General features: G+C 39.2%; 1 protein-coding gene across 4 annotated transcripts in view; it reads left to right on the top strand.

Annotated features, from left to right (window-relative positions):
• ERICH6 (glutamate rich 6) overlaps positions 1 to 14,665 on the top strand; it is a 46,180-nt gene that overhangs the window by 23,040 nt on the left and 8,475 nt on the right. For 3 of the 4 annotated variants that reach the window (XM_055247535.2, XM_055247534.2, XM_063620250.1), the window contains 6 exons: positions 259 to 357; positions 1,934 to 2,091; positions 2,326 to 2,396; positions 4,341 to 4,486; positions 8,847 to 8,932; positions 13,577 to 13,732. In XM_055247535.2, the coding sequence (XP_055103510.1) occupies positions 259 to 357; positions 1,934 to 2,091; positions 2,326 to 2,396; positions 4,341 to 4,486; positions 8,847 to 8,932; positions 13,577 to 13,732 (716 nt within the window). The remainder of the gene's footprint in view (positions 1 to 258; positions 358 to 1,933; positions 2,092 to 2,325; positions 2,397 to 4,340; positions 4,487 to 8,846; positions 8,933 to 13,576; positions 13,733 to 14,665) is intronic. The other variant, XM_055247536.2, reaches the window with a different exon arrangement.

Raw genomic sequence — 14,665 nt, 5'->3', positions numbered from 1 at the left:
GGCATCCCAAAGACCACACACTTCCTGATCAGCTCAGCTCTGCTCTGGGGAATTGCACCAGACAGAGACCTGCAAAACACCACCTCAGGCTCCTCAAGCCTCACCATCCCTTAAATGGAAGTGATATCACTTACTGGCACATGTCATCACCACTGCTGTTCCATTCACTGACCATGCCCAGGGTCATGCTCCTGCCGCTCTCAGAGCCTCTGGGCCTCTTTGTGGGGACTTCTTTAATTTTTTCCTCTCTCTCTGAAGGACGAAGAGGAGGAGACATCACCCAAATGTGAATTTTGTGGCAGCGATCTAAGAGCATTTTTTTCTAATGTGGATGTTTCCTCTGAACCAAAAGGGCATGTAAGTTCTAAGTCAGGTTTACTGTGGAAATAGTATTATCTTTAAACATATGTAGTATTTTCTCTTGCATCTTTCCCCTGCATTGCCATTTTTAAAAGAGTTAGGCCGGGCTTGATGGCTCACACCTGTAATCCTAGCACTTTGGGAGGCCGAGGCGGGAGGACTGCCTGAGCTCAGGAGTTTGAGACCAGCCTGGGCAACACGGTGAAATCCTGTCTCTACTAAAATACAAAAAATTAGCTGGGCGTGGCAGTGTGCACCTGTAGTCCCAGCTACTTGGGAGGCTGCGCCAGGAGAATTGCTTGAACCCGGGAGACGGAGGTCACAGTGAGCCAAGATCGTGCCACTGCACTCTAGCCTGGGCAACAGAGTGAGACTCCGTCTCCAAAAAAAAAAAAAAAAAAAAGAGTTATGTGTTAGCTGTCAGGGAAATGCAAATCACAAGCACAACGGGATACCACTTCACACCCACTAGGATGGGTATAATTTAAAAGACACATAATAACAAGTGTTGATAAAGATGTAGAGAAATTAGAACCCACATGTACTGCTGAGGGGGGATATAAAATGGTGCATCACTTTGGAAGTCTAGTAGTTCCTTGAAAGATTCAATGGTAACCATACGACCCATCAATTCTATTCCTAGGTTTATACCCAAGAAAATGGCAACATATGTCCACACAAAAACTTGTACAAAAATGTTCACAGCAGAATGATTCATAATAGCCAAAATATAGAAACAACCCGACTGTCCATCAATGGATGAATGGATGAATAAAATGTGGTATATCCATTCCATGAAATATTATTCAGCCATAAAAAAATATGAAGGACTGAAACATGTTACCATGTGGACAAACCCTGAAAACATTATGCTAAGTGAAAGAAGCCAGACATAAAGAGTGCTACATGTCGTATGATTCCATTTTATAAACTGTACAGAACAGGCAGACTTAGAGAGATGGAATGTAAATTAGTGGTTGCCAGGGGCTGTGAAGAAGAAAGGAGAGGAAGTGACTGTTAGTGAGGACAGGTTTCAGATTCTAAAACTGATTGTGATGATGATTGTACAACTCTGTGAATATATTAAAACAAATGAATTATACTTTTTAAATGGGCGAATTGTATGGTGTGTGAATTATATCTTAATAAAGCTTTACCAGATAAAAACTTATGATAGGCCGGGCGCGGTGGCTCACGCTTGTAATCCCAGCACTTTGGGAGGCCGAGGCGGGCGGATCACGAGGTCAGGAGATCGAGACCACGGTGAAACCCCGTCTCTACTAAAAATACAAAAAATTAGCCGGGCTTGGTGGCGGGCGCCTGTAGTCCGAGCTACTCGGAGAGGCTGAGGCAGGAGAATGGCGTGAACCCGGGAGGCGGAGCTTGCAGTGAGCCGAGATCGCGCCACTGCACTCCAGCCTGGGTGACAGAGCGAGACTCCGTCTCAAAAAAAAAAAAAAAAAAAAAAAAAACTTATGATAGATTGTTATCCAAACCTTATTAGTCATTTTTATCCCCTCTAATCATCGTCATCTAGGACTGACGAGATGAAAGTAACTTCTGTGTTTTCCAGGCCTCCTGTTGTATTGCTTTCCAAAATCTGATTGACTATATCTATGAGGAGCGAATAAAAACCAAACCCCCTAAAGCTGAATTAATTGCTATTGGCCCTCATGCAGCCCATGGCAGTGAGGTCGACAGACTCAAGGCAAAAGAAAAAGCCCTGCAAAGGTAACATTGAGCCTTTGATACTGAAACTCACACAGGCCGGCTTAGTCGGAGCTCCTTTTGTAAATGAACCTCATTTTTTCAAGATATATAATTCTGAAGATGTATTTGCTAGATTCACAAGTAATAACAGATCAAACAGACAAGGATGGCATTTAGGCAGCTGAATTTTGTAGTAGACTGTTTTAAGCTTCAACCACATTTCAGATGTATGCCTGATGTTTTTTGATTTTATAGGAAACAGGAACAACGAATGGCCAGACATTTTGCTATAATATCAAGGGAACAGACTCATTTCTCTGAAGATGGTGAGTTCATCAGTGCTGATCCTGTAGACCAGCTGTACAATGTCAGAAAGCTCAGATGTTTAACCCAAAGATGAAGTGAGTGTATTTAAAAAATAGTATTGGCCAGGTGCAGTGGCTCACACCTGTAATCCCAACACTTTGGGAAGCCAAGTTGAGAGAATCACTTGAGCCCAGAAGTTTGAGACCAGTCTGGGTAACATAGTGAGATCCTGTCTCTATAAAAAAATAAGAAGAAGTAGTAGTATTGAAAATTTTTTATTTCTAAGTACAGTATAGCCTGCATCAGTCAAAATGGCCCAGAAAAGCTAGTGTTTCCAGCTATCTGGTTTTTGGAGTTTTCAGTCTTCATCTCATTGTTATTATTCATTGAAATAAATTAGCAACACCTATAGAGCACTTTACAGATAACTGCGAAGAGCTTTCAAGTTCATTGTCTCATATTTTATGAAGCATACTTTCAATTTTGTTTTCAAGCTTGAATATGGAAAATCTGTCAAAAATAAGTCAACTTGGCCAGGCACGGTGGCTCACGCCTGTAATCCCAGCACTTTGGGAGGCCAAGGCGGGTGGATCACCTGAGGTCAGGAGTTCGAGGCCGGCCTGGCCAACATAGTGAAACCCCATCTCTACTAAAAATACAAAAATTAGCTGGGCATGGTGGCAGGTGACTGTAATCCCAGCTACTCAGAAGGCTGAGGCAGGAGAATCACTTGAACCTGGGAGGCGGAGGTTGCAGTGAGCGGGGATTGTGCCATTGCACTCTAGCCTGGGCAACAAGAGCAAAACTCCGTCTCAAAAAAAAAAAAAAAAAAAAAAAGTCAGCTTATTTTCTTCATATATTAGTTGTGGTAGAAGTCAGCTCACCAGTATCACTGTAGTACTGGTACAGTTGAAGAAACCCTGAATTTAGAATCAGAAGTCCTGGATTTATATCCTTGCTTTTCTCCTTACAGGCTGTTTGATTTGGGGTAAATGACTTAATCTTTCTGGGCATCAGGCTCCTCCTCTACCACCCAGAGCTACTGAAAAGATACTTAAATGGGAGCTAAGCTATGAGGATGCAAAGGCATCGAATGATACAGTGGACTTTAGGGATTCAGGGGGAAAGGGTGGGAGGGTGGTGAGGGATAAAAGACTTCACGTCACTGCTGAGGTGGTAAGTGCACCTAAATCTCAGAAATCGCCACTAAAGAACTTATTCCTGTAATCAAACACCACCTGTTCCCCAAAAACCTATTGAAATAATAAAATAAAAATTTAAAAAAAGTTGAACTGCCAAAAAAAAGATACTTAGAGAAGATATATTTTAATTTATTTTTGTAACTAAATCCCTAATATAAAGTTTCCTGATATCCAACTGTTAGAGTATCAGTTCTACTAGAACTAAGGCCAGAAACTTCCACTTAATGAAAATTGTCATTTTTTTCTTTCTTTCTTTCTTTCTTTTTTTTTTTTTTTTTTTTTTGAGACAGTCTCGCTCTGTCACCCAGGCTGGAGTGCAGTGGCACGATCTTGGCTCACTGCAACCTCTGCCTCCTGGTTCAAGCAATTTTCCTGCCTCAGCCTCACAAGCAGCTGGGATTACAGGCACACGCCACCATGCCCGGTTAATGTTTGTATTTTTGGTAGAGATGGGGTTTCACCATGTTGGCCAGGCTGGTCTCTAACTTCTGACCTTAAGTAATCCGCCCGCCTCGACCTCCCAAAGTTCTGGGATTACAGGCATGGCCACTGCGCCCAGTCTCATTTTTCTTCTTTTAACAAAGGAATGTTCTCATTTTTTGACAAAGGGGAATAATAAAATTTTTAAAGATGATGAAACTTTGAATATAAAAATGCCTTATGAATCAGTGCATTTATATTGGGGTTTGAAATTTCATTTTAGAAAAGAGGCTATAGAAAATAAAACATATATGTATTTTTATGTGATTCTTTTCCCACTAGATTCAAAGCGCTTAAAAACAATTTCTTATCAACTTTCTGTGGATATTCCAGAAAAGCAGACAATTGATGACATTGTATTTGATTTTCAACTAAGAAACAGTAACATGTCCATCATTTGTTGTGATTCTCGGACAGCATGTGGAAAGGTAATGAACTCATAATTTTTTTACTTGCTATTTAAAAAAAAAAACAGTTTTACCTAAAATTAGAAAATCTTTCATGAAGCTTGGCTACATGACGCATTTAACTAGTTGTCAAAAAGAATTGGTACAAACTTGGCCTTTTAACTTCTACTAGACTTTATAACAATCTTATGTTTGAGTTAAAGCCTTTTTACTTTAAAATGTAAGAGTTGCATATTAGAGAACATTTGGAACCCTTAGAAAATTAAAAGGAAGGGAAGAAAATTACCAAAAGTCCCAATCACTTCTCCCAAAACATTAATATTTCAATATTTTCTAGACTTGCACTGCCCAATATGGTAGTAATACTACATTTGGCTATTTAGATTTAAATTAAATTAAATTTAAAATGTAATTTCTCAGTCACACTAGCCATTCCACAAGTCCTAGATAGCTACGTGTAACTAGTGGCTACTGTACTGCATTGATGATATAGAACATTTTTGTTATAATCAAAAGTTATATTAGCACTGTTCTAGATGGTTTTCCTTGCATGGGTTTTTGTTAACATACTTATAATTGTATCATATATAAAATTTTTATCTCCTTTTTTAACTTAATTATAAAAACACATTTTCCAAGACCAGGTACAGTGGCTTACACCTTTAATCCCAGCACTTTGGGAAGCCAAAGTAGGCAGATTGCTGGAATCCAGGAATTTAAGACCAGCCTAGACAACAAGACGAAACCCCACCTCTACAAAATAAAGAAAAATTAGCCATGCATGTTGATATGCACCTGTAGTCCCAGCTACTTGGGGGGCTGAGGCAGGAGGATCCCTTGAGCCTGGGGGTGGAGGTTGCAGTGAACCGAGATTGTGCCACTGCACTCCAGCCTGGGTGACAGAGCAAGACCCTGTCTCAAAAAAAAATAATTTTTCCATGATATTATATAGTTTACATTAATATTATTTTAACAGCTATATAATTTGTCATGTAGTTTAACCCATTTTTCTGTTCTTGGACATACTGATTCTTAACAATTTTTTTGCTGTACTAAATACCATTTCTTTAAATATCATTGTATGTAAGTACATTTCTGTGTAAGTATAGGCCCTCAGAATAGACTTCTCGGAATTAAATTACTGAGATCTGGTTTGTTTATCTTGGGCGATATAGAATTTAAGGGTTGAACCAGGCAAACTGGCTTGCACCTGTAATCCCAGCTACTCAGGAGGCTAAGGTGGGAGGATCACTTGAGGCCAGGAGTTTGAAACCAGCCTGAGCAACATAGCAAAATCCCATCTCTAAAAAATGTTTTTGGCTGGGTGTGTTGGCTCACACCTGTAATCCTAACACTTTGGGAGGCCAAGGTGGGTGGACTGCCTGAGCTCAGGAGTTCGAGACCAGCCTGGGCAACACAGTGAAACCCCATCTCTACTAAAATACAAAAATTAGCTGAGCAAGGTGGCAGGCGCCTGTAATCCCAGCTACTTGGGAGGCCGAGGCAGAGAATTGCTTGAACCTGGGAGGCAGAGGTTGCAGTGAGCCAAGATCACGCCATTGCACTCCAGCCTGGGCAACAGAGCAGGACTCCATCTCAAAAAAAAAAAATTTTTTTTTAAATTAATTAGCTGGCCATGGTGGCACATGCCTGTAGGCCCACGTACTTGGGAGGTTGAGGCAGGAGAATCACCTGAGCTGAGGAGTTTGAGACAGCAGTGAGCTATGACCATGCACTCCAGCCTGGGTGACAGAGCAAGACCCCATCTCAAAACAAACAAACAAAAAGAATGTAAGGGCTGTCAGTAAACCCAGGTGCCTGGCAGAAGTAAATCCAAACTATCTTTGGAGGAAGGTCGCTAATTCAACCTTCAAATCACACCTACAAATTATTTTTCAAGTTCAGTTATCAGCACACAGTGAAAAATAACAAAGAACACAAGAAAACTTAACAGTACAACTAAAAATCTAGAGGAATAATATCCAATAAGAAGAGACCTGAAAAGACTTTGGAAAATGAGGAAGTCTAACTGTGATCATGAAAATAAAAGGTCAGCTTGGAGATATATGAAGGGAATAGAAAACTATAAACAGACATAGCAAATTTGAAATGGACAAAAATGAACTGAAATGAAAATGAAAACTGCAACAACTGAAATGAAAAATACAACAATTGAAATTAAAAACTTAAAAGTTGAGAGCTGAAAGCAGGTTAGACTCCACTAAAGAAAGAACTAGTGCCCAGGAAGAAAGGTTGAAAAGAAAAAATATCAAAACTCATTATGGGGATAAAAAATGGCAAGAAACACGAGAGAGTGTAAGGAACAAAAATAAAAAGAAAGGTCTAACATGCATTTATTCAAAATCCCAGAAGGAGAGAAAAAAAGATAATCAAGCAGAGGTAATATTTTAAAAGATAATGGATGATAATTTTTCAAAACTGATAAAAGAGACCAATCAACAGGATTAAGAATCCCAGTGATCTCAAGTAGTATGAGAAAAAAAAAAAATTCTAGACACATCATAGTGAAACTGCAGAAAACCGAAAACCAAAAAAAAAAAGGAAAGAAAGATTTCTTAGAAGTAGCAGAGGAAAAAAAGTTCAGGTTACATTTAAAAGAAAACAGTTAGACTAGCAGATGACCTCCCAACAGCAACAATAGAGGCTCAAAGGCAATGAAATGTCTTCAGTGTGGTAAAAGAAAACAATGGCCAATCTAGGATTCTATACCCAGTTAAAACATATTTCAAGAAAGTGTAAGCTAGGTCAGGCGCAGTGGCTCACACCTCTAATCCCAGCCCTCTAGGAGACCAAAGCAGGCAGACCACCTGAGGCAGGGAGTTTGAGACCAGCCTGGCCAACATGCTGAAACCCCATCTCTACTAAAAATACAAAGATTAGCTGGGTGTGGTGGTACACGCCTGTAATCCCAGCTACTCGGGAGGCTGAGGCAGGAAAATCACCAGGAGGTGGAGGTTGCAGTGAGCCGAGATCTTACCATTGCACACCAGCCTGGGCAACAGAGCAAGACTCTGTCGCAAAAAAAAAAAAAAAGAAAGTGTAACATAAAGATAAGAGAATCACTTTATAAGATAAAGATGATCACTTTTTAATTAACAAAATTTCAATCCACCAGTAAGATATAGCATTACAAAATATATTGTCCATATTAGCACAGCCTCAAAAATACATGAAGCAAAATTTCACGGAAGTAAAAGGAGAAATAAAGAAAACCATATTCATAATGAGATATTTTAGCCTACCTTTTCGTTGTTTTTTTTTTTTTTCCTTTTGAGACAGAGTCTTGCTCTGTTGCCCAGGCTGGAGTTCAGTGGCGTGATCTCAGCTCACTGCAACCTCTGCTTCCCAGGTTCAAGCGATTCACTTGCCTCAGCATCCCAAGTATCTGGAATTTTATAGGCGTGTGCCACCACGTCCAGCTAATTTTTCTATGTTTAGTGGAGACAGGGTTTCACCATGTTGGCCAGGCTGGTCTCAAACTTCTGACCTCAGGTGATCCACCTGCCTCAGCCTCCCAAAGTACTGGGATTATGGGTGTGAGCCACTGCACCCAGCACTACCTCTTTCAATAATTGACTACTAGACCAAAAAAAAAAAGATTGGGGGGCAGTAATGCTACAGAAAATATGAGCAATCCATTTAACAAATTTGACCTAATGTTCATGGATAGGCAGAGGAAATATTTTAAAGATGACACTCTTTGATCATTCTTTCCAGAGTGATCCATAGATCCAGTATAATCTCAGATTCCAGCAAGATTGCGTATGTGTGTGTATTGGGAGAAGGGAAGTCTTGACAAGTTGATTCTAAAATGTATGTGGAAATATAAAGAAACTAGAGTAACCAAAACACTCTTGAAGAAGAAGAGGCTGAGGAAAGGAGGATGTGTTCTACCAGATATTAAGATCTATTACAAAATATAGTAATTAAGGCAGTATAGTATTGGGGCAGGATAAACACAGAAATCCATATGCATAATAGAGTCCGGAGACAGACTCATGCATGCACGAATATCTGATTTATGACAGCAATGGCACTGCACATTGTGCTGGGGCTGGTTTTTATCTGCTTTTGTTTTATTCTTATAGTAACGTGTATAAAGTAAAAAAAAAAAAAAAAATTAAAATAGATATGTAATGTCAGATTTCTACCAGAAGGATTTTTATCAAGTTATACTTGCAAGGATTAGGGACAATCTGTTAATAATTGCTAAGGGTTGTCTCCTGTTGTTGAAGCAGGGCCAACGTTTAAATTAATAATTGATTTGTATGACTGTCTAGTAACCAGCTGATGTCCATTGTTGGCGTACTTACTACTTTATGTCCAAAACAATTAAGTGTCTTTTTTCTGTGGTGTACAGGTTGTCGGGAATGAGCTCTTAGAGAAGCACTACAAACATGGGAGCAAGTTTCTGACTTCATTTCCAGATGGGACAACACAAATATTGTATCCTCTTTCAACAAGTGATTTTTATTAGCTTTATTACTTCAAAAAAAAGAAAGCTAAAGGAAGGAAATACACGGCTCACACCTGTAAGGCCAGCACTTTGGGAGGCCGAGGCAGGCAGATCACTTGAGCTCAGGAGATTGAGACTAGCCTGGGCAACATGGCAAAACTCCGTCTCCACAAAATGTTAGCTGGGCGTGGTGGCGCATGCCTATAGCCTCAGCTACTCGGGAGACTGAAGTAGGAGGATCATCTGGGCTCAGGAGGTGGAGGCTGCAGTGACCTGAGGTTGTGCCACTGCACTCCAGCATGGGCAACAAAGTGGGACCCTGTCTCAGAAAAAATAAATAAAAAAATAAATAAATAAATAAAACACAGAAAAAGATAAAGATCCAGTGTAATTGAAAAATAGAAATTTTAATAAAAAAGATAAATAAATAGAAAGATACAAGAAAACTATAAAGGAACTTAGCGTGGTGGCTTACGCTTATAATCCCAGCACTTTGGGAGGCTGAGGCAGGAGGATTACTTGAGTCCAGGGGTTTGAGATCAGCCTGAGCAGCATAGTGAGATCTCATCTCTACAAAAAATAAGAAAATTAGCCAGGTGTGGTGGTACACACCTGAAGTCCCAGCTACTCAGGAGGCTGAGGTGAAAGAATTGCTTGAGCCGGAGGGGTCAAAGCTGCAGTGAGCCATGATCGTGCCACTACACTCCAGCCTAAATGACAGAGCAAGACCAAGAAAGAAAGAGAGAGGAAACAGAGAAAGAAAGAGAAAGACAGATGGAAGGGAAGGAAGGGGAGAGGGAGGGAAGAAGAAGGAAGGAAGGAAGGAAGGAAGGAAGGAAGGAAGGAAGGAAGGAAGGAAGGAAGGAAGGAAGGAAGGAGATACTACCTTCAAATTCTACCACCCAGAGAAAAGCTGTTAGCATTTTATTACTATTGTTTTTTTAAGACAGGGTCTCACTGTGAGGCCCAGGTTAGAGTTCAGTGGCACAATTATGACCCACTGCAACCTCAACCTCCTGGGCTCAAGCAGTCCCCCCAGCTCAGCATCCTAAGTAGCTGGGACCTCAGGCATGCACCACTATACCTGGCTAATTTTTTAAATTTTGGTAGAGATGGGGTCTCTCTATGTTGCCCAGGCTGGTCTTGAACTCCTGGGTGCAAGCGATCCTCCCATCTCAGTCTCCCAAATGGCCGGGATTACAGATGTGAGCCACTGTGTCTGGCCAGCATTTAAAAATATATATATTTTTGGCTATTCTGAACACACTTCCTATGGAGTAGCCCTGCTCCACAAAGAGCAATTTAAAAAAAAAGAGAGAGAAAAATAAAAAAAGAAAAAGAAAAAGATATGGTTTTTGTTTGTTTTTTGAGACATAGTCTCACCTAGGCTGTAGTGCAGTAGTGGGATCTTGGCTCACTGCAACCTCCACCTCCCAGGTTCAAGCAATTTTGCTGCCTCAGCCTCCCGAGTAGCTGGGATTACAGGCATATGCCACTACGCTCAGCTAATTTTTGTATTTTTAGTAGAGATAGGGTTTTGCTATGTTGCCCAGGCTGGTCTTGAACTCTTGATTTAGGTGATCTGCTCACCTTGGCCTCCCAAAGTGCTAGAATTACAGGCATGAGCCACCACACTTGGCCTATGGGGTTTTTTTAAATGTTTTTTCTGTCTATGAGCATATATATGTATGAGTATATACATGTATATATATATGTGTATATATATGTGTATATATATGTGTATATATATGTGTGTGTGTGTATATATATGTGTATATATATGTGTATATATATATGTATATATGTATATATAAATTGATTCTTTAACTGTTTATTCATATTTTCTAACTGACTCCTTTACATAATGAAATTATACAATAATGTTATAAATATACGATATGCAATAAATATAAAGATACAACACATTTTTTCCCCAAAAATCCATCCACAGGTAGCAATACCATTTTATAACCACATAGTACTTTATTATATAGATGTACTATAATTCATTTAACCTATCCCCTATTACTGAACAAAAGTGGTTTCACAAATTTTGCTATTATACACAACAGCTAAATAAACAGCTTTGTGCATACTTTGTGGCATAGTTACCACTTACTTTCTTGAATTAAATACCTAGGGGTTGAGGCTGGGCATGGTGACCCATGCCTATAATCCCAGCCCTTTGAGAGGCCACAGTGGGCAGATCGCTTGAGCTCAGCAGTTTGAGATCAGCCTAGGCAACATGGTGAAAGCCTGTGCCTACAAAAAAAAAATACAAAAAATTAGCCAGGTGTTGTGGTGCACACCTGTAGTTCCAGCTACCTGGAAGGCTGAGGTGGGAGGACTTTGCTGAGCCAGAGAGGTTGATGCTGCAGTGAGCTGTGATCGTGCCATTGCACTCCAACCTGGGCAACAGAGCAAGACCCTATCTCAAAAAATTAAATAAATAAATAAGTAAATAAATAAATAAACATATAGGGCTAGAAATTCTGGATGAATGATTTGGACATTTTAAAGCTTTGATAGAATTTTGCCATCCCTCCACCCCAGAAAATGTATACCAGTTTACACACCCATGAGCGGTAGACAATTTTTAATACCAAAATTAAATATCCATTTCATGGAACACTAAGTTATTGATCACTTGGACTTTCTGCCTGATGGCCAGGTCATTCATTTAATATTTAAACTTTTTGAGCTTTTCAGATCCTCGTAATATCTGAGGAAAGTAAAAACAAGAAGCAAAAAAATGAGGAGATCTTTCCATGAACTGAGAGCCTCCCCTTGTAGAAGAAAGTCATTTTTAGTCATCGTTTCCTAAGCGTTTACTTAAACCCCAATAATAAGCCAGAAAAATGACTTTCACAGCATAGGAAGCATAATGAAGTTTTATTTCCCTAGACCCTATGAGAGTGTGTAGGTTTTGTTTTAATTACATCAATAAATTTTAAATAATTTACCTGACTTAAAAATTTTTTTTAAGTTTTTATTGACAGAGTCCTGCTATGTTGCCTAGGCTGGCCTCAAACTCCTGGGCTCAAGTGACCCTCCCACCTCAGTCTCCTAAGCAGCTGGGACTACAGGCTGTGTCTGTATAAAAACCATATAAAAATATACGGTTTTCCAACTTTTATTATTAATCATTTCATGCCCTGACTTTATTCCTCTTAACTTTCTTGAAGGCTGTGGCTGATTTGCAAAATGATTTAGAATCAATCTTGTGTTCATTTCTGGACTTCTAATCAGCCTGGATATGGAAATGAGTATTAACAGTTAGTGACTTCTCTTCAGTATATTTTATTGCTTTTGATGCTATTGAAAATAGAATTGCTTTCTTAATCTCATTTTTAGAATGTCCACTGCTAGTGTATAGAAATGCAATTTATTTTTGTATATCGATCTTGTAGCTTACAACCCTGCTGAACTCATTTATCAGTTTTAATACATTATCTTATGAATTCCTTATGATTTTCTATATACAAGAACATGTCATCTGCTAATAGGTACAGTTTTACTTCCCTTTCCAATCTGGATGCTTTTCATTTCCTTTTTTTTCCCCCTAAACTTCCATGGCTAGAACTTTTTTTTTTTTTTTTGAGACGGAGTCTTGCTGTGTCGCCCAGGTTAGAGTGCAGTGGCATGATCTTGGCTCACTGCAACCTTCGCCTCCCAGGTTCAAGCAATTCTCCTGCCGCAGCCTCCTAAGTAGCTGGGACTACAGGCGCACACCACCATGCCTGGCTATTTTTGTAATTTTAGTAGAGATGGGGTTTCACCATGTTGGCCAGGATGATCTCAATCTCCTGACCTCGTGATCCACCCTCCTCAGCCTCCCCAAGTGCTGGGATTACAGGCATGAGCCACCGCGCCTGGCCAGAACATCTATTAATAGTGCAAAGTTGAATAGAAGTAGTAAGAGCAGACATTTTTGTTTAGTTTCTGATCTTAGGAAGAAAGCACTAAGTCTTTCACCATTAAGTATGGTTTTAATTGTGGGGTTTTTTTAATTAAAAAAATCAAAATTCTAAAGATGAAAAAAATTGTTTTGTAGAGACAGGGTCTTATTATATTGCCCAGGCTGGTCTCGAACTCCTGGGCTTCGACTATCCTCCTGCCTTGGCCTCCCTCAGTGCTGGGATTACAGGCATGAGCCACCATGCCCAGCCCAGCTATGGGCTTTTTTTAGATACTCTTTATCAGGTTGAGGACATTCATTCCTATGTGAAATCCATTGAGTTTTCTTATTATTAAGAGGGTTGAAACTTGTCAAATGCTTTTTCTGTGTCTGTTGAAATGACCATGTGTTTTTTGCTCTTTATTCTATTAATATGGTATATTAAGTTATTTTCAGATGTTAAACCAACCTTGCATATCTGGGGTAAACCCTACTTCATCATGGTGCATAATCCTTTCTATATTGTGACAGTTAATTTGCAAGATTTTGTTGAGGATTTTTGTATCTCATCAGTATATTCTGATCCACATAAAAAGCATAAAACTTTTTGTATTAATATAGTACCTCCCATTTTCAGAATGCTTAATGAGTTCAGAGTGCTCTCTCATAAATTGAATTTGTTCCCAGAATAGTCAAGGAGCATTAGAAAAATTTATATGACTTTATCTGATCTCAGCTATCCATCTGGAAACCTAGCCATCATTCGAGTGCCCAACAAGGTAAATGGTTTCACTTGTATAGTCCAAGAAGATATGCCCACTAACCCTGCTATCCTAGCAGTGCTGGATTCCTCTGGCAGAAGTTCCTGCTATCATCCCAATGGAAATGTCTGGTAAGCTTCTAGGTTCCTGCTGCTGCCATTCTGTGGCTTTCGTTCTGGGAAATTTTGTTTTTTCTTTTTAAATGAAAAGAATGGGTTTCAGAAGATTTATTTAAGTTAGTGTTCTTTAGATGGTAATGTTCAACTCAGAGACATTTTTGGTTTACACCATTCCGTATGCTTTTCAGTGGAAAAATCCCAAGCAATTATAAAGATAAAGCTCATCATATTATTTCTATACATAGTTAAGAATATATGAACTATATAATTACAACATAGAAAAAAACTTGATAAATGATATGGTAACTCTAGGGATTTGGGATGTAACTGAGGCAGTCTCTAGAGCCTGTGCCCTGATGATGTTATTCTGCTTCATCTATGTAAACAACTTGTCAATAGACAGTTGATACACTATGTTGTTATTGTTTGAGATACATTCCTAACTAGTAAGCTTCCTATAGCCACAAGCAAGAACAATAACATACAGACAAAATCTCCAGAGAAATTAAGATCCTGGTCCCAATTTAACCTACTATGTATATACTCTGTGACTTCATATTATTTCATTTAGCCTGACAGTGAAATTTGGGTTCTAACTTCCAATACAATTTAAACTTTTTGAACTTTTCAGAAAGAGGTGTTTTCCTTTAAGTTATATACAGGTATAACAATCTCATCTTGGGAACCTCTGCCAGTAATTGGTGAAGTTTATATACTGCTAGTCCTTCAGAAAGTTAGGATATTGAGCTATTTGTGTTTTTCGTCCACAGCAGTAGTCAATTCATTACCACCATGTATATTGGAAACTTTCTACTTATCTTTCAGGATTCTATAGCACTTCTATGTTACCTTCGATGCAGTGCTATATTGTCACCAACATTCATTGGTTTCTAGGCTGGAAACCAATAGGTTCTTCCAGATTGGTTTTATGAAGCCCCTGCCCCA

This window comes from Symphalangus syndactylus, chromosome 17, assembly GCF_028878055.3.
Source record: "Symphalangus syndactylus isolate Jambi chromosome 17, NHGRI_mSymSyn1-v2.1_pri, whole genome shotgun sequence".
NCBI lineage: Eukaryota > Metazoa > Chordata > Mammalia > Primates > Hylobatidae > Symphalangus > Symphalangus syndactylus.
Note: the sequence above shows the minus strand (reverse complement) of the source record. Positions and strands in the feature narration are given on the sequence as shown.